Genomic DNA, 24,150 nt, shown 5'->3' on the forward strand with positions numbered 1-24,150 from the left:
ACAAGTAGTGCGAGAACAATGACAGAGGTATCCGGCATACTCAGCTGGGCGAAGAAACATCTACAGTCCATATCGGCAGTTCATATCCCGGGGGTAGAAAACTGGGTAGCGGATTTTCTCAGTCGAAAGACAGTGGACCCCGGCGAATGGCAGCTGCATCCGGAGGTCTTTCAAGCGATATGTCAGCGCTGGGGCACCCCGGACGTGGATATGATGGCTTCCAGACTAAATTACAGGGTTCTCCCTTTCGTGGCACGCTCAAGAGATCCTCAGGCGGTAGCAGTGGACACCCTACTGGTCTTGTGGACAGGGTTCAGACTACCATACGTGTTTCCTCCTCTTCCACTCATTCCGAGGATATTAAAGAAGATCAAGAGGGAAGGAGGACCAGCAATCCTGGTCGCTCCGGATTGGCCGAGGCGAGCATGGTATCCAGACATAATTGAAATGTTGGCCGACGCTCCGTGGCCACTCCCAGAACGGGAGGACCTACTATCACAAGGACCAATCTTCCACCCGAATCCAAAGTCATTTTGTTTGACGGCCTGGCCGTTGAGACCATGATATTGAAAAAAAAAAAAAAGACGGGTATTTTCGGAAGCAATTATCCGAATTATGGTCCAAGCCAGGAAGCCGACATCCTCGAGAATTTATTATCGCATATGGAGACGCTTTTTTTTTAGCTGGTGTGAAGACCGCCATATACATCTCATGCGTTTTCTCACTAGCAAACATTCCGGATAGCGGCCCACTCTACAAGGGGCAGTGGAGGCTTCCTTGGCGGTTCAGCATGGAGCCTCAGCATTACAGGTATGTAAGGCAGCCACTTTGGCGTCCCTGCATACATTTGCAAAATTCTATACGGTCCATACATATGCGTCAGCGGATGCTGCCCTGGGTAGAAGGGTTCTACAGGCTGCAGCCCCCTGACTACTGGGACCTTTTTTTCTGGGAATTCCCACCCTTTTATTTCCAGGACTGCTTTTGTATGTCCCATGGTCTGGCTGGGTCCCCCAATGATACGGACGAGAAACGAATATTTTTGGTATAACTTACCGTAAAATCTCTTTCTCGTCACGTTCATTGGGGGACACAGCACCCTCCCAAGGATTAATTTCTTTGTAGCAGGGCGGAGCCCTTTGGTCTCAGGTCACAGATGACGAGATATATATCCAGAAGACTGGTATGTCTTTCCTTGGTTTACGTTAAAGTGTAAATAATTTTTTGTGTACTCCCACTGGCTGTTCCTACTGCTTGCATACAAACTAATTAGCTGAGTGCCTGCAGGGGTGATATAGCCTGGTGGGAGGAGCTAACACTTTTGCTTAGTGTCGCCTCCTAGTGGCAGTGGCTATATCCCATGGTCTGGCTGTGTCCCCCAATGAACGTGACGAGAAAGAGATTTTACGGTAAGTTATACCAAAAATATTCGTTTTTCCTTCTGCTTTGCTTAGATTCATTCAAATACTGTGGGGTCAAAATACGCAGTACACCCCTAGATGAATTTGTTAAGGGGTTCTAGTTTTCAAAATGGGGTCATTTGAGGGGGTTCCTTATAGTTTTGGCCGCTCAATGGCTCTATAAGTGGGCAATGGGGCCTGGAATTTATTCAGTTGTACCCTGAAATCCAACGGGTATTCCTTTCATTGTAGGCCTAGCCATGTGTCCTGTAAGTCTATTAGGGCCACAATGGGTATGTTTCTGAACACGGGACAAACAGGGGTATCCGTTTGAGGGTGAAAGTTGTCATTTATACATGTGCTGTACAAAAAAAAACTGTTTTTAAATTGATGCAATAGCCCAAAAAATAAAAATCGTAATTTTTTCTTACTGCTTTGCTTAGATCTATTCAAAAATTGTAGGGTTAAAATACACAGTACACCCCTAGATAAATTCGTTAAGGGGTCTAGTTTTCAAAATGGGATCATTTGCGGGGGTTCTCTATGGTTTTGGCCGCTCAAGAACTCTACAAGTGGGCAATGGGGCCTAAAAGGACTTCAAGCAAAATCTATGTTCTGAAAGCCACTGACTACTCCTTTCATTTTGGGCTCCGTTCTGTATCCAGACACAAGATTAGGGCCACAATGGGTATGTCTCTGAACACGGGACAAACAGGGGTATCCATTTTTGGGTGCAAGTCTTCATTCATATGTGTGCTATACAAAAAAAGCTGTTTTTAAAATGATAGAGTTGCCAAAAAAACGAAAATCACAATTTTTTCCTTTTGCTTGGCTTGAATTCATTCAAAAACTGTGGGGTCAAAATATGCAGTACACCCCTAGATAAATTCGTTAAGGAGTCTAGTTTTCAAAATGGGGTCATTTGGGGAAGGGGGGGGGGGGGGTTCTATGGTTTTGGGCGCTCAAGAACTCTACATGTGTGCTATGGGGCCTAAAAGGACTTCAAGCAAAATTTCTGTTTTGAAAGACACTGACTACTCCTTTCATTTTGGGCCCCGTTGTGGACTCAGGTATAACATTAGGGCCACAATGGATATATTTCTGAACACGGGAGAAACAGGGGTACCCATTTTGGGGTGTAAATCCTCATTTTCATGTAAACTATAGGAAAAAAATGTCTTTAAAATGACAGATTTGCAAAAATATGAAATTTTACTTTTTCTCCTCTAAATTGAATTAATTCCTGAAAAAAAACTGTGGGGTCAAAATACTCATGACACCCCTCAGTGGATACATTAAGGGGTGTAGCTTTTAAAATGGGGTCATTTGTGGGGGTATCTATTATTCTGACACTCATGAGCCTTTCCAATCTTGGCTTGGTGTAGGAAAATAAAGTGTTCCTCAAAATGCTAAAAAGTAATGTTAAATTTGTACGTCTCCTAAATGGTTAAAAAAAACTAAAGTTTTTCCAATGTGCACCCAAAATAAGGTAAACGAGTGGAAATATATATCTTAGCAAAAATTTCTATATTATGTTTGCACATATTCAAGATATTGCAGTTGGAAATGTGAAAAAAATGAGTGTTTTTTTCAAAATTTTCCCAATTTTGGCGCTTTTAATAAATAAACACAAATTCTATCGGTCTATTTTTTGCGCCTAAATGAAGGACAACATGTGGCGAAAAAACAATGTCAGAATCGCTTGGATATGCAAAACCTTTCTGGTGTTTTTCAATGTTAGAGTGACACATGTCAGATTTGCAAAATTTGGCCTGGTCATTAAGGCGCAAACAGGCTTGGTCACTAAGGGGTTAAGGCCGCTCTCACACATTCGATCAGAAAACGCCGCACTAAACCGCAGCATTTTACCACAGTTTCGTGCAGTGTTTTCAAACGCATGTTACAGCATTTTTTAATGTACTCCATTACTGTGGTGGGTGATGAGAGCGCTAAAACACGCGAAAATAGAGCCGACCGCTTGAAAATCACAGCGTTTGAAACGCCAGATTCAAGCAAGGGTCTGCGAGGCCCCATTGAAATAAATGACGACAGTCTACTACGGTTAGTGCAGCATTTTGGTCGACACGCTAATTGTGGTAAAAAGCAGTGAGAGTGAGAGCGGCCTAGACGCTGCCTTTTTATTTATTTTTTTAATATAAATTTCATTTAAATTTTTTCCTCCCCACTTTCAAAGAATCGTAACTCTTAGGTCGGGCTCACACATGCATTTATTAAAATGCTGCTTTTTTAACACAGCATTTTATTGCGTTTAGTGCAGTGTTTTACTGCATTTTTGTGAGTGTTTGTGTTTTTACTGCGTATTTTGTGCAGAAACGACACTGGCAAAGTAAGCTGATGGTGTCACCGCTTTTTTTTGTAACCCTTCGGGGCCATAGTAAGCAGCATTAAAAACTCTCTAACGCACCCCATTCATTTCAATGGGCTTTGTAGGGTGTCAAAAATGGCCCGCAACATTGAAAAATATAACATACAGCGTTCGATCTAGTTCATGCTAAAAATGCTGCGCTAAAACACTCATCTAAGAGGCCCCATTAAAATGAATGGAGGCTTAGTGCAGCATTTTAGCAGGCATTGAAAACATGCACTAAATGCAGTAAAAAAAACCTCCTATGTGAGAGAGGCCTTATTTATCCATCAACGTAGCTGTTTGAGGGCCTTTTTTTGCGAAGCGAGATGTATTTTTCAATGGTACTATTTAATGTACTTTAAAAAAATGTACAAGATTTCTAAGTGGAATTAGAAACGGGGGGTGTCTTGTTTTTGTGGTGTACACACTGGGGGAAAAAGGACATGTCTTTATTTTATGGGTCAGTATGAATACAACGCTTCCAAATCTATATAGCTTTTTCTTTTCTTTTTTTTTTTTTTGCTGTACTACGTTTAAAGAATAAAATCTCTTTGGAACAACAGAATTATTTTCTGCCGCCATCTTTTGACAGCGATAGCTTTTTAGCTTTTCCGTCAACACAGTTGTGTGAGGGTGTGTTTTTCGTTGGACGGCCTGTAGTTTCCGTTGGTACTATGTTGGAGTACATACAACTTATAAATCCCTTTTTATTAAATTTTCCTTAGAGACAGGGTGACCAAAAAAAGTGCAATTTTGGCGTTTTGTATATTTTCCTGACTATGTTCAGCATGCGGAATAACTAAGGCGTTACTATGATAAATCAGACTTTAGACTTTAAATTATAAATATGGGGAAAGAGTTTTTCAGGTTTTTTCTCACTATGGCCCCCCTGCACACGGGCGGAAATTCCGTGGCGGGATTTCTTGCAAAATTTCCGCCCGTGCCCGCCTGCATAGGATTGCATTAGATAACGCAATCCTAGGCAGACAGCCATGATTTGTCTGTGTGAAAACACACGCGGAAGACAAATCGCAGCATGTCCTATTTTTGTGCGGGTTTCGGAGAGGCCCACACAGAAATGTCAGTGGTAACGGTCCGGCTGCTCTCTGTGCATGCGCCAGCAGCCGGTGCATAGCAGAGAATGAAGATGCCAGGAGCGGGTAAGCCGCAGGCCTCTGCAGGGGCACAGGACCACATCCCGCTGCAAGAATTCTCGCAACGGGATCCGACCCGGCCGTCTGCAGGCGGCCTTTGAATACCTTTTTAGTTTTTCTAATAATAAATAAAGCTCTTTTTAAGTCCCCACAGGTTTCATCACTGCTGTAATATAATGTAATATCTTAGTATTACATTATGCCACGATCTGACAGGCATTCTATTAAGCCAAGCCACAGTCATGGCTTGATAAGCAGTCAGCCATGGCAGCACTGGAAGCCTTCAGAAGGCCCCAGGCTGCCATGACAGCCAAATGGCTCCCCACAATCTCATCATGGTGGGGCCAATTGGTACCCCTCAAAATCGATCTGGGGTTTTAAATGCCGCTTTCAGAACTGACACAGCATTTACAAGGTCAACGGCCACAATTAGCTAAGCAGTCTAAGACGGTGTTTCTTAGCTCCAGTCCTCAGGGACCCCCCTCAACAGGTCATGTTTTCAGGATATCCTATAGTAGGAACACCTGTAGCAATGTCTGAGGCACCGACAATAATTACATCACCTGAAGTTCTGAAAACATAACCTATTGGGTTCCTGAGGACTGGAGTTGAGAAACACTGGTCTAAGACACTAGCCTCTGCTGTGATTGACTCCTCACGTGAGCAGTGCTGGCCAATCGGAGCAGTGTGTCTGTAGCTGGTAGACTAATTAAAGGCATCAGCACAGTCTCGGAGTGCTGTTCCCTGTCTCGGAGTGCTGTTCCCTGTCTCGGAGTGCTGTTCCCTGTCTCGGAGTGCTGTTCCCTGTCTCGGAGTGCTGTTCCCTGTCTCGGAGTGCTGTTCCCTGTCTCGGAGTGCTGTTCCCTGTCTCGGAGTGCTGTTCCCTGTCTCGGAGTGCTGTTCCCTGTCTCGGAGTGCTGTTCCCTGTCTCGGAGTGCTGTTCCCTGTCTCGGAGTGCTGTTCCCTGTCTCGGAGTGCTGTTCCCTGTCGGTTGCCAGTAGAGTAAAGTTATGGTCTGAAGGTCAAGGTAATGTCTGTTGCTTTTAGCCACCAGCACTTTCCTACAGGAAAAGAATATTGGGTCTGAATATTAATTTTGACCTGCTATCCAAAGTGCTTGGACAGCGTCAAGTATCTAAATACACCTTTGTGTTATGTTCACCTTACAAATAATTTAGCTTCTTATGTGTAGATAAAATCTCCAGTAAGTTGAGTAACTTTGTAAGTGTATTACATTACTTATCTTACGCTGATCCTGAGTTAATCCTCTCTTATAGCCCAGAGCTGCATTTTTGTTGGTTGTTACTGGAAACGGATGACAAATTGATGGCAGGAGCAATTGTACCCGCTTGGCTGAGCTCCTATAATGCGGTGTGACAGCTATAATAGATAGTACAGTACCGCATAGTGGCGGGCATGATTAAGCCTGAAACACACAGTCCTTGGTTCCTGTCATCCTGGCGGTCTTCTTGTTCTTAACTGTATGGTCATCGTATACCGTGAAGCTTTTATGCTGAAGTGAATAAAGAATGGGCGTTTTATGTTTTGTGCTGGGTTTGCTTTGGTGTTCAGTACTGCAGAGTGCCTGTTCAAAGGGGTGACCCCTCTAAAAATACAGGTCCGCAGATCAAGCCCTGTGCATGTGCTGTTAAAGGGCTATTCTGGAGACTTAAAATTGCTTCTCATCCCCTCTGCCCTTCCTGGTTGCTACTGACCAGGACCTGTGACTGCTGCAGCCAATCACTGGCTAGAGAAGGTCACTGCTGTGGTCACTGATTGGCTGCAGCAGTCACGGGTCCTGATCAGTAGCAAGCAGGAAGGACAGAGTAGTTGTGAAGACCTTTTAAGTCTCTAGAATACCCCTTTAAACACTTTTACGGGGGCATCTTGGTCTCGCATTGGTGCATTCTGTTGCAGTCAGGTTATCTATACCCTGGCGCACATCGTTGCAGTGCGGGCATCTAACCGCTGCACACCGTTGTGAGGGCCAGTGCGGTTGGCGCACACTGCCGCATTGGGAGCACCATCCATTGGCAGCTGCCCAGAATGGTACTGCAGGCTCTTTCTCGCAGTCATTTGAAATGTACAAAGCTGTGCTGATTCCAATGTGAATAGAGGGTAATGTTATAACGTGGTACAACTTCTTTAAAGGGATGTTTGTGCTGCCTTCCCGCCGCTGATAGTTTTCTTCCTAAGCACAATAAATATTAAACCTGCCCCTCATGAGTACATTGGACTCCCAGGTCACCAATAAATGATATGTTATCAGCCTGACTGACGATACTGTATATTGTCCTCAGCTAGGGCAGTACTAGCATATTACATACCTTACAGCAGGGGGTCTGTATAGTAATAGTGGCCCCAGTAGTAATGCCCCCCATTGGCCTCCGGTCGGGGAATGCCTACAGCTCTGGTCCGACTGCTGGTCTGTGACTCCTGACTTCTCCCCTCGATGTCTGCGCTGCATAAATAAGTCAGCAGTAAGACTGCATTGCCAACGCTGTAGCAGAGTTACTGGCTGGGTTTAGAAAAATGCTAGTCCGGATGCTGCACCGCCGGTGGGTTGCATAAAATAAGATGGCGGCCAGATTCGGTCCGTGGGTCTTATGTTTGACGTATGCATTATATAATATTGTTTCTAGTTAAAGGGGTGTTCTGGAGCATTTTTAATTTTTGCTATTCATGACTGACAGGTCATCAATAAATTATTGGCGGGGCCCTGACCAGCTGATTCCTGGTGCTGCTGTCGCTGAGGTCAGTGGAGGAAGCAGAAAGTGCTGACCATAGTGCAACGGCCCAGGTTGGTACTGCAGTGCAGTTGCCATTGAATTTAATGAGAGCTGCACCGCAGTACCATCTCAGCCACACTGTGGTAAGGCACGTTCCACTTTTTGCGCTGAACGCTGTGATAGGATCCCCAGCAATCAGCAATGTAAAAAGTCCCAGAATACCCTTTGAAAGAACTTTTAAGATACACAAGGACTGTTAAGAAGAATGCAGAAGTGGTAAAAAAAATCGTTGCAGATGTTGCTGCAAATCTGCCTGCTAGATGTCTCATCACAGGCAATGCAACGTAGGGTGGTCGCCACTTGTCCAGCTCCCGGCAACCCCTTCAATCTACCCGTATTTCCATGGGAGCCATGACCAGAAGAAGAAGCCAGACTTACTAATACAATCTGAAAACAACTTTACCTACCTAATTCCACTTTTTAAGATATTTGAATACTAGCTGGGCTCACATGCATTTTTTTTAAACCCCCCCCCCCTTCCCTCCCCATTCAGCGTGCAGAGTAACCGTGTCCATAGCCAATCAGAAGCCAAAAGAGTGCCCCTTTGGCCTCTGTCAGGCCATTCAATGAAAATCATATATATTTTAACAGATTCCATTATATGACACAGGTTACAGGCGTCTGTTAGACGTATAAGTCGTGAGCTTTTCGTATCCTATACGTTAAACTCATGCCATTATAGTCTGTGTGACAGATGCCATTGTTGCGCGTCCATTACAGCCTCTGGTTAACATGTAAATCAATATGTGAACATAAATTCTATGCAGCTTAAAATCCTGAATGCTGATCGTTCAGGGTAAGTAGCAGCCGTTCAGTACTGAACTGCCGCTATGTTAAGTGAATGGAGAGGGGTGGGGGAGAGCGAAGAGAGAAATCTTCTCCAGCCGCCCTGCTGAGCGCCAACGATACTCGCTTCTGTGCAACAGCATGAGAGCTAGTATGTGCGGGGACAAGTATCTGGCATCGTTTGCCCGACAGTTGTCCAGTGTAAATGGGGCTTAAGTTTATAGGCTCTAAGTAGCTGACGCGCTAAATCCGGAGGTTGCACGTTTTATACTTGCCTTCCCCGCCGTTTCCTCTGTGTCAATGCTAAAAACCAACCGCTGAATGCACTGAGTGGGTTGGTTGTCACATGCATAGAGTGGTAGGACTATTTAGTGCGCGCCTATGTAGTCCATAGTCCAGAGTTTGAGCATTGACGCCAAGGGAACAATCAGGAAGTAAGTATAAAGGCCCATTTACACCAGCAAATGATCGCTCAAAGGACAGTCTAATTGACAGCTTTGAGTGATCATTTTGCATAAACAGTTAAGTAGCTGCTCAGCTACTTAAGTACCAATTAGGTGTGCAAATGAAGTCTATTATCTGTGCTCAGATCCTTTCCAGGGGGAAACAATGCTATCAGCACTCACCGTGGAGAACTGCTAATAAGGCTGAAGGACGAATTTTAGTTTGGACTGAATTTAACGATCATCTAGCAGTGCCCGAAAAGCGCACGATGGGCGCACATTTACTCGCACCGATTATCGCTAAGACGATGCGCAATGTGACTGTCTCTTTTTTTTTTTCAATTTCCCTCTCTATTTCATAGCAGGGTTGCATATGAATCGCCACCCCTACGCAATGTATTGCATATGGACTGCGTTGATACGCTGCCCATATGGAAGTACAGTGCTAACGCTGAGTGGTACGTGGAGAAATAGAGCATGCTGCCATCTTGCACGTACCTACACGCAGTGTTTACACTCTCCGTTAGCACATCCTGCTCTCTGCTGACAGCCGGGCAATCAGGTGATTGCCACGCATCCTGTGTGTCGGGTCCCCAGCGATTAACTATTAATGAGCTATACTGAGGATAGGGCGTCAATAGTTTTTGCCTGGAACACCCCTTTAAGCTGTTAATAGTAATTGTGTTTATGGTTCATTGTCTTTTATTTTCATTTGCACCTTTATGACCTTCATTCAGTTGTGAATGTTAATCATTTCATATAAAAGATCTTCAGTTTCCTTTGAGGATCGTGCATAGTTTCCAAGACAACTTTGTACGAAGTCTTCTGTCTACCCGGGTTCTAGAATATGCCTTTTATCATGACGATGCGCTATGTCAGGCTGTGTTATGGCGGCGTTCAGAAAAAGGATGACAAGTGACCCTCACCGTCCTCAGATCTTCACTAAATGTCATATGCTTCATACTCGAACAACCATTTTCTGGTTTGACCATACATTGAGCTAACTTAAAGGGGTTGTCTCGCGAAAGCAAGTGGGGTTAAGTACTTCTGTATGGCCATATTAATGCACTTTGTAATATACATCGTGCATTAAATATGAGCCATACAGAAGTTATTCACTTACCTGCTCCGTTGCTAGCGCGTCTTAAAAAGCAAGAAGACACCGAAATTAGACGGGGACGCCAGCGACGGAGCCATGGCGACGGGGACGCCAGCAACGGAGCAGGTAAGTGAATAACTTCTGTATGGCTCATATTTAATGCACGATGTATATTACAAAGTGCATTAATATGGCCATACGGAAGTGTATACCCCACTTGGTTTCGCAAGACAACCCCTTTAAGAGCAAAATAAAATTGCAATATAAACCCCTAAATATCGTATCAAACCTGCATTCTGCTACGTTACCGCACAGTCTTGTGTGTAAAGCTCCATAGAAAATAATGCTGCCGGGCTGCTGTTTAAGATGAGTGCCTCTGTTGTTCCTGGGAATATTACATTTTGTAGTCTAGTATTAAGTACGTATTTTTAGAGCATACGGAGTTGTGAATAGTATTTCCTGGATGGAAAACAGTACATTCATCTGTCATTTAATTTTAAACGTATTTTGAATATCTTAGTATATTTATTAATTTTGCTTTTTGTTATCTCTTTAATGAGTTGTCCCATGGTACGGCGTTGCATTTTCCAATTAGGTCGCCCATCCTTTTAACTTGGACTCCACTGCCTGTTATGTGAAGTCCATTTCTAGTAACGGAGACCTTGAGATGGATTACTTTGAGGTGTGTGCGTGTGTGCGTGCGTGCATGTGTGTACTCTCGTGCTTTTTCACTCTTGAGAAAGGATGTATTCCCCGTAATGATGCGTGGACGCTGGTCTCTGTAAGAATGGAAAGCTCCGGCTGTCTGGCGATCTCTGTATAACCTCTCAGATACTTGAATAGGTCCATGTGGATGGTCAGTAAAGAAGGATCCCTTCCAGTTTGAAAACTACTGTGAATGATGAGTTGACTTGAAGGTATGACCCGCTACGTGCCTCATTTACAAACTTGATTCGGATGTTGTTTGCCCAGGGAAGAAGCTGGGATTGCGAGTCTGTTAGAGTTTGGTCAGGTGCACCATGCTACATACAATATACTTCACACCTCCATGTAGGAATCACTTAGATGTGTCCTTCCAAAATCAGCTCCTCTTCTCCACACGTAGAAAATGCTTCTGTTTGGAGAACAGGAGGCGAGCCAGAAGGTCACACATCCATTTAATTCCTAAGTGGAGTGGTGAAGTATATTGTATGTAGACTTATCTTGAAATTAACTGCACTCCTATTTCCTCCTCCACAGCTCTGTGGGAGTGTGTATGCTTGAATACTTGTATTTTATAGGTGTACTATCCTATTTCAGTTGCCTCATGCTGCCTGTAGAAGTCTATAGAGAGGTGAGAGTGGTATAAGGGGTGTGCGGGCTACAGAGGAAGGGAAATAGAGAAACTTGCATAGCTGTGCTGCAACTTATAGCAAGTATCTACTATATCACAACTACCGAAATCACCTCTACACTGCTCAGGTCCAACAAGAAGCTTCAGCGGTCATGTGCTCTTTATTGTACACATGATCATTCAGCCAATCGCTGGATTCAGTGGTCACATGGCTTTTATGCAGTATCGCTGCTGAAGCCAATGATTGGCTGAGCTGTTACGTCTATAGTGAACCAAGTGTGACAGCTACAGGTTTATCCAGGATTGGTAAATAGGGATTGAGGCTCCTACACTGGGTTGGGAGGGACATCTGCCCGGTGAGTATGCCTTCTCTTATTTTTGTGGACTCCCTGACCAGAAATTTTTTTTTTAATTACAGAAAACCACTTTTAGCTCTGTTATGATTGTCCGATTATAAACTACTGATGACCTAACCTTAGCACAGGCCATCAATAATAGAATACTGGGCGTCTGCCGCCTGAGAACCCCTACTAGTCATCTGTTTCTTGGGCTGCTGCACTCATGCATTGAGCTGATTTCTGCAGGAAGTACAGAACATCTGATTGGCAGGGGGGGTGGGGGGTACAAGGTGACACACCCCTTCTGATCTATTCTTGATGCCATCAAAAGCATGGACAAACCCTTTAAGCAAAAGGAGATCATTGGATATTTTAAGCTGGAAATCAAATCTACACTAGACAATGCTTCAGAATAGCTTGTGGTCAGTGGAGCCACCAGTATGGGCCTCTAATTACACCCAGTATAATATGTCAGCCTTTAACTTTTGAAGTAGAATTAAGAGTATTTACTCTTTGATCTTTTATGATATCACCGTTCCATGCTTTTTATATGTTCATTTTGTATTTCATGGCAAGCTTCACTGCTACTTTTATTTTATAGAGTGGTTATAAACTAAATAGGTTTATTGAAAGTGAGCCAATCTGCATTCATGTATCCCGCAGGTACCAACAGAGCTCTGCTATGCAAATCCACGGTGGACGGACTGCAGGTCACACAGCTTAATGCTGATCACACAACTGAAAATGAAGATGAGATCTTCCGATTATCCCAGCTTGGTACGTTGGTATAAGAGCAAGTAGTTTAAGAATTTTTTTATACCTCAGTTAATAGAAATAATTATTGGTGAGGATGCAACATTTCTGATTGTTAATCACACAATCTTCTGCCCTGGTTTGAAAACTTAGAGGAAAATCCTTGTACAAGAATTAACCCCTTGAGTGGCAGGTTTATTATTACCATGTCGTGCCTCAGAGGGCAGGTTTTGTAAATGAGTCAACAATGCAATTTTAGTATTTATTAACCCCTTGAGTGGCACGCCCAGAAAATCTCCAGGGCTTGCTGCACTGACCATTCAGTTAACCCCTTCCCTCCATATGACGTAAGGGTACGTCATGGGAGTAGGGTACTTCCTGCAAAATTACGTACCCTTATGTCATAGGGATAGCGCAAGATCATGACAGATCTCGCGCTATCCGGCACCGGGAGTCGGCTGCAACTGATAGCCGGCCTCCTGCTGCAACAGCAGGTGTGCATTGGAGATGCGCCCCCTGCTGTTAACCCCTTCCCTGCACGCTCCCCCTGTGGCTTCAGCCGACTCTCGTGATGTTATCGCAGATACCGGCATCATGTATTGCCAGCGCTTGTGATCGCTGTAATAAGCGATAAGGCATTGCAGGAGAGAAGTCCTGCAATGCCTTATCACAGCGATCATCAGTGCTATGCTGTAAGTCCCCCAGAGGGACACAGATGGTGTAAAAAAAAAAAGATCAAAATAATGCACAAAAAATAAAAATGTAAAAAAACCCTTTTTTATGCTTTTTCTCATATTAGCATAAAAAAAATTAAATAAAAAAAAAATTTCCACATATTTGGTATCGTCGTGTCCGTAAGGACACGTACAATAAATTAAACACGCTTTTTATCCTGCACAGCAAAAAGCGTAAAAAAAAACACAAAATAACTAATGCTAATTTTTAGCATTTTGCCTCCCAGAAAACGCAATAAAAGTGATCAAAAAAAGGGGACTTCCCACAAAAAGCGTAAAAAAAACTCGCTAAAAAACTGACAGCTGTGGAAGGGGATTCTTTACTCCCCATGCAGTAAAAACCCCAGAAAGTTCCGCTGACAGCACATTTCAGCACTAGAACTGTCCACAGAAACCTTCTGGGGTTTAACTGCATGGTCAGTGCAGCAAGCCCTGGAGATTTTACGGGCGTGCCACTCAAGGGGTTAAACAGAAAAACAGTGCAAATACTTTCCATTACTTATGTTAATTTGAAGCTTTATGTATAGTTTTGTTTTTCTTGTACAAGAATCAAAGTACAATTGCTGCTGCTTCCTCCTTTAAACCTTGTGTGGTACCATGGTGTCTATTTGACCCCTTCCTTGTCCATTGCAGTCTCGCACTTTGAAACTGGTTAAACCTCTGTGTTGTATCTGCACAGCATTCATATGACCTAATGACTTAGGGCCCATTTAGACCAGACAATTCTCGCTCAAAATTTGCTCAAAGCCGTCTTTTGAGCGATAAATGTTGCTTCTAAAGGCATGGACAACGTGCAGTTTTCGCGCACGAGTCATTTCTCGCTCAATTCTAGTTTTCTTGAATTGAGCGATGAACTCTTATCAGCGGTGCAGGCTGTTATCATAGTCTGCAGCACTGATAAGATTCGTTCAGCTCACGTCCCGCTGGTATTTCACAGCGGACCGCTAGCTGTAATCGCAGAGAACAATACAGCTGTTTGCTTATGCAAACAGCTGTATTGGTTGCCGAGCGATAGCAGCGGTGTCCCGCTCTGCCTGCATAGCTCTCAAGTAGCTACTCAGCTACTATAGACTATGCAAAGATGGTCGCTCAAAACTGTCACTCAAACAGTTGTTTGAGCGACTTTCGAGCGATTATCTGTCAGTGTAAGTGCGGTCTTAGTCATAAGGCCGGGTTGACACGAGCGGGTTGGATTCCACGTGCGAGAAGCCCTGTGAACCTGGTCAGCCTTTTAGGGTTTTTTTGTAGGTTTGTATTTCCCACACCGTCGCTTAGTACAATGAATGGGCTCTGTCGCAGATATCTACGGTAAAATAGAACATGCTGCATTCTATTTTCCACGAGCAGATTGCGCAATTCTGACTAGCTAATGGGAGCGGAATTGTATACACCATGTATATGATTGAACAGCATATTACCGCAGATCACACTATCGCGGAATCCGCAATTCAAATCTGGTCGTATGAGACCGGCCTTACTGTGTAATGGTCTAAGCTGCCACCAATCATTGCTCCCTGGTAAAAGGAGATCAGCAGAGCTCTACTGAAATAGAGAATAACACATATAATTAACCAGTACAACATGGATAAAGCAAGATTTTATAGAGTTGTTTATTTTTGTATGTAAATTGCAACTCTAGTACTGTAAAGGTCCTAATGCACATTAGACGTTGGTGGTCTGAACCCACCAATTACAGCTGGGCTGGATGATTCTCTGATGTGTATAGGGGTGGCTCAACTTCACTGAACAGATGATGTCAAGGAAAGAAAGGTCGGGGACGTGCAATTTCAACGATACTTCTGTTTCCCAGGAGATAAGCTGCTGTCTTGCTGTGTTTTAACTCCTTAAACATACGAGTGTTTGACCGAGCCAAATGTTAATGGGAGCTGGGAAAAACGTCTTTCAGATGAGTGATCGTTCATCCGACACTTGTTAACCTCTTAGTGACCAAGCCTGTTTGCACCTTTAGGCTGGTTTAGACGCAACGATAATCACTCAAAAGATGTCGCTCAAGCGACTTTTGAGCGATCATCTTTGTGTTATTTACAGCGCAAGATGATCGCTCAAGATGAGCAATCACCTTGCGCTGCCAGCGGAAGATGCAGAAGACAAGTGGGGTGTCCCCGCTTGTCTTCTGCATCCAGCTGTTCCCCTGCTCCGAGCGCCCGACTGTTATACAGCCTGGCGCTCGGAGCGGAGGATGCAGAAGACAAGCGGGGTGTCCAGGTATGAAGAACAGAGCTGGACCGCTCTGTTCTTCATACTCAACCCGTTATCAGGGAGCGAGATACAGCTGAAACAATAGTATCAGCTGTATCCCGCTGTGAATCCCTGAATAGGCTCATCGTCGTCTCTCAGCATGCTGAAAGACAACGATTAGCGATGGAATAACGAAAACTGCACGATGTGTGTGCAGTTACACACAACGATTATAACTCAAAAGATGGCTTTTGAGCGAATTTTGAGCGATAATCGTTGTCTAAATGGGCCTTTAGTGACGGAGCCAAATTTTTGAAATCTGCTGTGTCACTTTAACATAGAATAACTGCGTAAAGGTTTTGCATATCCAAGTGATTCTGACATTGTTTTTCGCCACATACTGTTCTTCATTTAGGTGGTAAAAATAGACCCGTAGAATTTGTGTATATTTATTCAAAGCGCCAAAAGCAACGGACCCCAGCCAATTAACTATTGAGGTCCTATCCAGAGGATAGGTGATCAATACCGTAGTTGTCTCCCTGGAAAACCCCTTTAAATATCCTTAAAATTTGTATGTTTTAGATCAAGAAATGCATAAACTCTATAAGCTCTAGACGTGATTTTTTTTTTCTTTCCTTTTGATCCGCACTGGCAAATCTGTGTGGTAAACGTTGGCACACGCTGCAGTCAGGAACCATATGGCAGTAGGCTGTAATTCAGACAAAGTTCAAAGTGTTCCTCATCTCACCGTTATTTTCAGATACACCACAGCTATTTTAGACTTCCAGGAAATGCCAAGCAAAATACTTTAATTTTACGTGTGTACTTGTATTTGACCACCTTCACAAAATGGGATTATATTGTGGACAAAAATCCATCTGAGGTCTTTTATAGGTGGGCACTTGGAGAGGTAATTTTACTCTCTAACAGTCAGGGCACCAGAATAAAACTTTCCACCGTGTCTTTCTGAATTACCTTCACTTTGTTTTGCTGGCTTTTTTTTTATTACCCATTGCTTTGTTTCACAAACACAGAGTGCTTTCTCTGCTTCTTTTCTCCAATTTCAGGTGAAAGGGGTGGACTGAGTTAAGAAAAAGCCTTGTCACCCGGTCCACCATGCATTAAAATAAAAAATAAAAGTCTGTCAGGCCGGTCTTTCTTTTTTTTTTTACCCGCCTTATTACAGGCCGGTATTTTCATAGCCTGCACTGCCCCCTAGCGCCGGTTAACTCTCCTCCGGCAGGGGAAACCCTCCTGACATAAGGGGAAACCCAGACCTGCAGAGCGGACAGCTTCCAGGGCCTCCGATGATGTCATGTGATACCCTGTGTGGAAGGAGTCACGGATCACATGACCATGGGGGCTAGGTAAATGTAGGACTCTGCAGGTGTGTGTCGGGATGGATGTAGTGGAGCTGTGTGTGTGTGTGTTGGAGCTGTGGGGTTTTGGATGGATGGATTGAGTGAGTGGAGCTGTGTGTGTGTGATGTGTGTGGGGTCAGAATAGATGTAGCAGAGCTGTGTGTGGGGGTCGGAATGGATATAGGGGAGCTGTGTGTGCGATGTGTGTGGGGGTCAGAATGGATGTAGGGGAGCTGTGTGTATGATGTCTGGGGATGGATCAGGATGGATGTAGTGGAGTTGTGTGTGTGCACGCGCGATGTGTGGGGGTCTGAATGGATGTCCGGTCAGCGCTGCAGTGTCAGTGTCGGGACCCGAGGAGGAGAGCGGAGGAGCAGTACATGCGATACGAGGTATGCATTATGTCATGTACTGCATGTAATCTTGTATGTTTAGTGGGTATATGTTATACCAGCTTTACATATAATTACATACAGGACATATCTACCTTACATCAGCATCACTATATACAGGGGAGGTATATCTTCTGTATATAATTATATATGTGTAGATGTGATGCGAGTGTCTGCAGCATGTACTCGCGAGTAGATGGCATGTGAATCACACTAAACGTCATCTAATCGCGAAAACACGCTGGACGGGATCCAGGAGATAAAGGAGGGAAAAAATTCTGTGATAAGCCATGCCCCCGTCACGCCCACTTTTTTTTTTACCATGGCCGGTATTTTTTCATGACAAAGGTGGCAACCCTATTTGAACCAATCCTTTTAAGAGTGTGTCTGCATTGTCCCATTGGCATTGTAGATTCTGTACAAAAAAATGTATTTTTTAAATTCAGATTGTGATCCACACTCACACCTATTTGAGATCTCTGTGGATGTGTTGGCTGATAAAAGAAAATAAGAATGATTCTGTAAGGTTGCAAAGATTGCCAGGGCCTCTTGTAGATTTTATTGAACCTTGCTGCAAGCACTACTAAAAAACGTGTAGGTACCAAACTAAATACTAGCAGTGCAGTGTAATAAAGGTGAAGTTTTTATGCATGTTTTGTTAAGTGTCCCATCTTATACTGCCTCTCATGATCCCGCCAATATTAAACTGGTTAGGCTGATATCCAGGATCTTAAAACTCTTTGCTTATTTTTTTTATATGGTTATGCGTCAACACTAAGAATAGGGAACTACTCTTTCAGGCTCAGTGCTATTGTAGTAACGGGGGGTCCAAGGCGCAGCTCCACTGTATGGTTGCTAAATATTAGATCATTGTGTGGATTATTGCTGGGATCCATACGATCCCTAGAATAGGGTATGCCAGTACTGGTGCATCTTGTCTCCACCAGAAATATGGGTAGAGACATGGGTTGGTCGGGTTAATGTATCAGGGTGGGTCCGGTGACGAGCTAGCAGTGGACTGGCTGAGCCACACACACCCACTCTCACCCTAACCCGCTATGCTACGATCTACGCTGCCAATCAGGGGTGTTAACAGGACAGATACTTCCATATGTCCATGAGTAAGTCTCCACCTATACTTTCAGAGGAGAAAAAAATGCACTAGTACTGGGTGTGCTGCTCCCTCCACCCCCCTCCCTCTTCCCAGCCACACCAAAGGAGAGAGTTTAAATGGAGTGGCAATTGAACATTTGTACTGGCCCATTCAAACTCCATGGCAATATAAGAAATGGCTTGTATGTACATTTGACTCTCTGCCTGGCTAGTGTTCATTAGTATACTGTAAGAAAAGATGATGGAATAGCATAGTAGCCTATTCTGTTTCATCCACTGAAATCCCCCAAAGATAAAAAATATATATACTGTGCAGTATACCTTTTTTATATGTCATGAGATTTTTTTTATTTTATTTGTTTTTATTAAACAATCAAGGCATACATCCAAAATCCAAGCAATAAGTTAGACAGTTATAGCTTCTATAAGGTCAGCCTCTAAAGAGACACCCACTAGCAGTCTTTGGTTGTCTAACAGCAGGTAAACTGATAGATGCAGTCTCGATTAACCATTTTCTTAATTTTTAACCCACCAGAAAAAAAATAGAATATAGAAAGAGAAAAGGAAAAAAAGCTGTAAAATGAAAAACAAACTATAACCACATAGTTATGGATTGCGTCCTCTCTTGCTCAATGAGCATAGGACATCTAGCGTCTGCTCTACAGCCAGTGGCGCCTGCAAATCTGTGTGCATGTAGCAGACCTCTGATATGTCTTCTGGAGGCAAAATAGAGGACGTATGGGCCACCCACAGTGCTGGCATAGCACAAGAAACACCTCAGAGGGGTGGATCGATCCCCAAGCACTAGTTGCTCCTGGATCCAGCACGTGTGGAAGAAACAATTTTTAAGTTTTTCCCTAATTCTTTGTGGCAGCAGCTAGATGAAGCTCTCCCAGGTCATAAAGAATGACTGCACCATTTTCTGCTTAAAAAGCGATGTTTCCGCCCAACCCATTTGGAATAAGAAGGCTAATTTGTCCAAAAAACAATTTGAGGGGAGGAGCTGTCAGCTGTATCCACACCTGTAGAATAGCATTTAGCCCCGCTGCCATCACAAAGTGCAAGAGCTTCCAAGCCCCCTCTTGAACAACAGTACCCATCAGGGTCTAGATAGCCAAATATTGCCCATAGGGGCTTTAGCGGGCAGAAAGTCGTCAGATGTGTGATTGTGTAATTATGGACATGGGACCAGAAGGCCTGTATCAGAGGGCAGGGCCATAGACTGTGGAACAGATTGGCATTAGGCTTCCTTACATTTGAAGCAGTTTGAGATTGGGTATATTCCCATATGGTAACCTCTCCCAGGAGTTAGGTATGACCTGTGGGCAATTTGTAGCCTAATTTCCAGAAATCTAGCTGAAGGCAAGTACTTGTAACCAGTGTGGGGGATAGATCTGGGTCGTCAAGAGACCATTTTCTGATCACGGGGTTGACATCGCCCATCTCTCGCATGTTACGAATTAGTCTCTATAACCTGGATATTAGTCTACGCGTATTTGCTTGTCTAGAAATCCAAGTACTGCCCGTAGTCATCCAGTCAAACTCCCAAAACTGCAGCAGAAGCTGTTGGACATAATGCCTAGCCTATAGATAAGAGAATATCGGCATTGACACCTCAGGGAATTTCTGTTTTAGTTCTTCGAGGGACAGGATGCGTTTTTCTTTATTATGCAGCAATTTATCTATGGAGTCAATCACTCTAGCATGCCACTCAAAGAAAATCCTGTGGGGGTTACCATCCTGGAAATTGAGGTTTCATATAAAGGGCAGGTATGGAGATATCTGGGGAGACGCAAACTACCCCATACCCTCCACGCAGTAGCTAGTAGGGGGTTACTTTAACCATCTCCGGTAATCCTGCGCATGGAAGGTGAAGAACACTCTGCAACTGTATTGGGGCAGACATGTTCTGCTCCAGCATCAAATTTGTGAAACTGGATTGGGAGTGTATCCAGTCATGAATAACATGGGCCTGTGCTACTAAATTGTAATCTCCTATGTAGGGGAAATTAATTCCACCATTGGTTTTATGTTTTTGTAGTGTATTAAAAGCTATTTGTGGCCTCTTTCCACGCCAAATAAACTTTCTATATAGATACTCAATGTTTTTTATGTCCTTTAGTCTCAGAAAAATGGGCAATGTATCCCAGCCAAGGAAATAATATAAGACTAGCCCTCCCCAAAAAGAACTGCGAAAAATTGTTCCATACATTGAGTGAGTTCTAGTTTTTTAATGTATGGTTCAATATTTGTTTTGTATAGTTTGGAAGGGTATGTTGTGACCTGTATGCCAAAATAGTGGATGGATTGTTTTTCGCAATGAAAGGGGTATTGGGTTGTCCACGAGGGTCTAGCTGGGCCTCTGAAGTAATAAGGCTTCGGTTTTATCGAAGTTTAAAGTGTAGCCAGAGAGCCCACCTATTCTCCCAATCTCTTGTATTAGGGATAGCAATGTCTCTTTGGAATTATAAACCATTAGTAGTATGTCATCCGCAAAGGCCTCCACCCTCATTTCTAAGTCAGCATAACGGATACCCGTAAAAAGTGTTGTGGATGTTAAGTACCGAAGCAGGGGGTCTATTGATAGATTAAAGAGTAGTGGTGAGAGAGGACAGCCCTGACGGGCCCCTCTAAACAAATCTGTTATTGGGGTATTGAGTCCATTGTCGGTGAGTGTGGTAGTAGCATTCATGTGCATCGTGTTTACATAGTAACGGTCTGTCCAAAGCTAAGTTGCCTAAGTACTGCGTTTAAGAATGACCAAGCCATTTTATCAAAAGCTTTCTCAACGTCTAGACTCAAAAGCATTGCAACCGGGCCTGCAGAGTTTTGTGCAGCTACTGTCGCCGCTATTGCAGCTCTAATATTTTTTAAAGCACTTGGCCCATGTGTGAAGCCCTTCTGCAACGAGTCGAGTATAGAGGGGAGAATAGACTGAAGCCTGTCTGCTAAGATTTTGGACAGAATTGTATAGTCAAAATTGAGTAAGGCAGAACAAACATGTAGTGATTTGGACAGCACCTCTGGAAGGCCAAAAGGGCCTATAGTGCTTTATGGTGAGTGATGGTAAAGCTATGTAAAGCAGTGGAGTTGGTGTAAATGGAGGAGACCCTGTCCCGCCAAGGGGACATCAAGTGAGAGCATGCATGGAATAAAGAACTGGGTGGCTGGGGCCCCCCAGAAGAAAAAGAAATGGAAAAAACAAAAAAGATCCTGCACTCAGGGTGATCTCTAATGGAAACACTTATGCTGGGACCATGCAAATTATCTAATGTGGTTTGATGTCTCCTAGAATGAGGTGAACCAATCATCAATGGTAACATAAAGAGGTGTTTAATATATAAAACAAGACTGTTTAGCGTTTCGGAGCTCACAGGGCTCCATTTTCAAGCACAATAATCCTGGTGGATGCTGCTCTTGTGTCAATTCCCTTTTTTCCCCCTACACATTTAACCCTTAAGGCCCATTTAGACAGGACGAATGTTGCGCAAACGATGCCCGACACTCGTCCCCGCACATACTAGCTCCCGTGCTGCTGTACTTAACGGCCACAATGGTAAGTCAATGGAGAAGGGCGGGGGAACGCGAGGCCAGAAATCTCCTCCAGCCTCTCCTCCCCCTGCTGCCCGCTCTGTGAGTGAGCTAGCGCTTCTAGCTCCCGTACAACAGCACTGGAGTGAGGACATACAGAGACAAGTGTCAAGGCATTGTTTGCCGAAATTCAACCCGCCTAAATGGACTCATTCAACATAGACAATGGGAGTTTTTTCCAGGTGCTTCTTCAGTCTTCTCTAGCTCAGGTTAGAATGGGACAAGAACCGCAATTGTGTTCTTGTTTTAAATTCCTGATGTCTTGGATTTCTAGTCGCTGATTTATTTTCCTACTCCTTGCTTAGTGTCACCTGCACTAGAGTAAAGGATCATTTACACGCAAAGACAATCATTCAAACGATTAAAAGATTGTCAGTTTTAGCAATCATTTTGCATAAAGTGTTAATGGACACTAATGTCCATTAACACTTTATTTGCTTGCTTTGCATGTAAAAAGGCCTCTGGGAGCTGTTTGTAGAAGACAGCATGTGGTCTGAGCCTTGCAGGCAGCTCCATTGTTCTGGCATAAGCTGTCGGCTGAATACAATGTAATCTCCGACTCCCATGCAGAACACAGTGTGCAGTCCCTGTTATCTTCTCTCCAGCTGAACTATGCTCACTCTAAAATCTTTCAGCCGAAGAGTGAATGATGGCAGCGTTTACATGCAATGATTATAGCAAATATGCGATTGTTTGAACAAATTTTGAGTAATAATCATTGCGTGTAAAAGGGCCTTAATATGCAACATATTTATTAAGTGACGCATGCTTCTACATAAATTTGGTGTACTTTACAGCAGTCCATGAAACAAAAATCATCTCTATGCTTCATAATTTGATTCTAGTTTCTGGTGTAAATATGTTAATCTGTGGGAGTATGCACTGAAATTAGAAACTTTTTATGCCAGAAAACTGGTGGCAGTGCATTGATAAATTCTCCTCTCAAATTCACGGCTTTAAAAGAAGACCAAAATTGAGACTGTAGCTGTCTTCTAACCGAAGCCACTCAAGCTGCAGTCATACTGTTTGCTGTGCTCGGTTTAAACTTTTAGGGCGTTAAATTGGATCACTCTCTGAGTGTACATAATGTTCGATAACCTTAGTACCCCTAAATACAGAATGTGACCACTCAACATTGGGGAATTTCCACCATAATGTTTGAGAGGTTCCATACCAGTAGAATAGACACAGTTTATTATATCCAATGTGAATTTCTTAACTCCTATACAGTAATTATAATCATTTTCTGAGGCTCATTTTAATAACCGAGCTTGGCTCATTGCTGCCATTTTACTGTTACTGAACAGCTTAAAGAAACTGTCACCATCTTTTTGCACACCTCTATGAGAGCGGCCCAAGGTAGTGACAATCAGACAGATTACAGAAACTGGATATTACCAGCAGCACAAATAGAACCCCAAACAGGGTGGGACTTGTCAGGATGCAGTAGCCACGGGAATCCCAGCCATGTCCCAATGTCAATCAAAATAGACTGATTACAGTGATGTGTCTGCTGGCTGGATCTGTGAAGTAGTTTTGGACAAGGTAAATTTTATCAGTAGCAACACATATATGGAGAACTACTTAGAGTAGTCCTGGATATTCATGAGCTGCAGGCTATTTACACCCACCCTGCCCTCCAGCCACTGATTGACAGCTGTCAGTGTATTGCTCTGCATAGAGAGCAGCTGTCAGTCAGTGGCTGGAGGGTGTGGGGGGTGTGGCTAAGCTGCAGCTCATGAATAGGAAGGACTTGTTCTGTGTATGGCTGCTACTAATAAAATACAAATTTCTCCCAAACTACTGTGCAGATCCATACAGCAGACATATCACTGGAGTCAGTGTGCCTGGCACTACCTAATGGTGCTCTCAGTGAGGACTGCAAACACATGGCAGCAGATTCCCTTTAAATAGTCAAACTTTGCATAAATCAGCAGCACAAGCAAATCTAAGAAACAGTGTAATATATCCTATCGGAGAAAAATGCTGCTTTCTCCACTTCCCCTTTCCTAAAATTGTTTACTTTAAAAAAAAACAAAAACTGACCTGTCCGTGAAATACTAATCTGATTACATGCTGCCTGTAAAAGTCTATGGGGAGGAGGAGCTGAGTTAGAGAAGCAGAGAGGCACACCCAAATATACAGCGGCAACTAACTGTGTTTTACTGTCAGCTACTTAATTCACATCTACACTGTTTAGGGAAAACTTAGAATTAGAGATGGAGCCGCCAGAGAGTAAAATATCATATACAAGTCATATAGTGCTATTCCTCGTGTACAGGAAATGATAGCTTATT

At 43.6% G+C, this 24,150-nt stretch overlaps 1 protein-coding gene across 1 annotated transcript in view; it reads left to right on the plus strand.

The window, feature by feature from the left end:
• Window positions 1-24,150, plus strand: part of TAB1 (TGF-beta activated kinase 1 (MAP3K7) binding protein 1) — a 62,093-nt gene that overhangs the window by 23,789 nt on the left and 14,154 nt on the right. The window contains exon 6 of the mRNA XM_066596392.1: window positions 12,374-12,487. Within this exon, the coding sequence (XP_066452489.1) occupies window positions 12,374-12,487 (114 nt within the window). The remainder of the gene's footprint in view (window positions 1-12,373; window positions 12,488-24,150) is intronic.

This window comes from Eleutherodactylus coqui, chromosome 3, assembly GCF_035609145.1.
Source record: "Eleutherodactylus coqui strain aEleCoq1 chromosome 3, aEleCoq1.hap1, whole genome shotgun sequence".
Taxonomy (NCBI): Eukaryota; Metazoa; Chordata; class Amphibia; order Anura; family Eleutherodactylidae; genus Eleutherodactylus; species Eleutherodactylus coqui.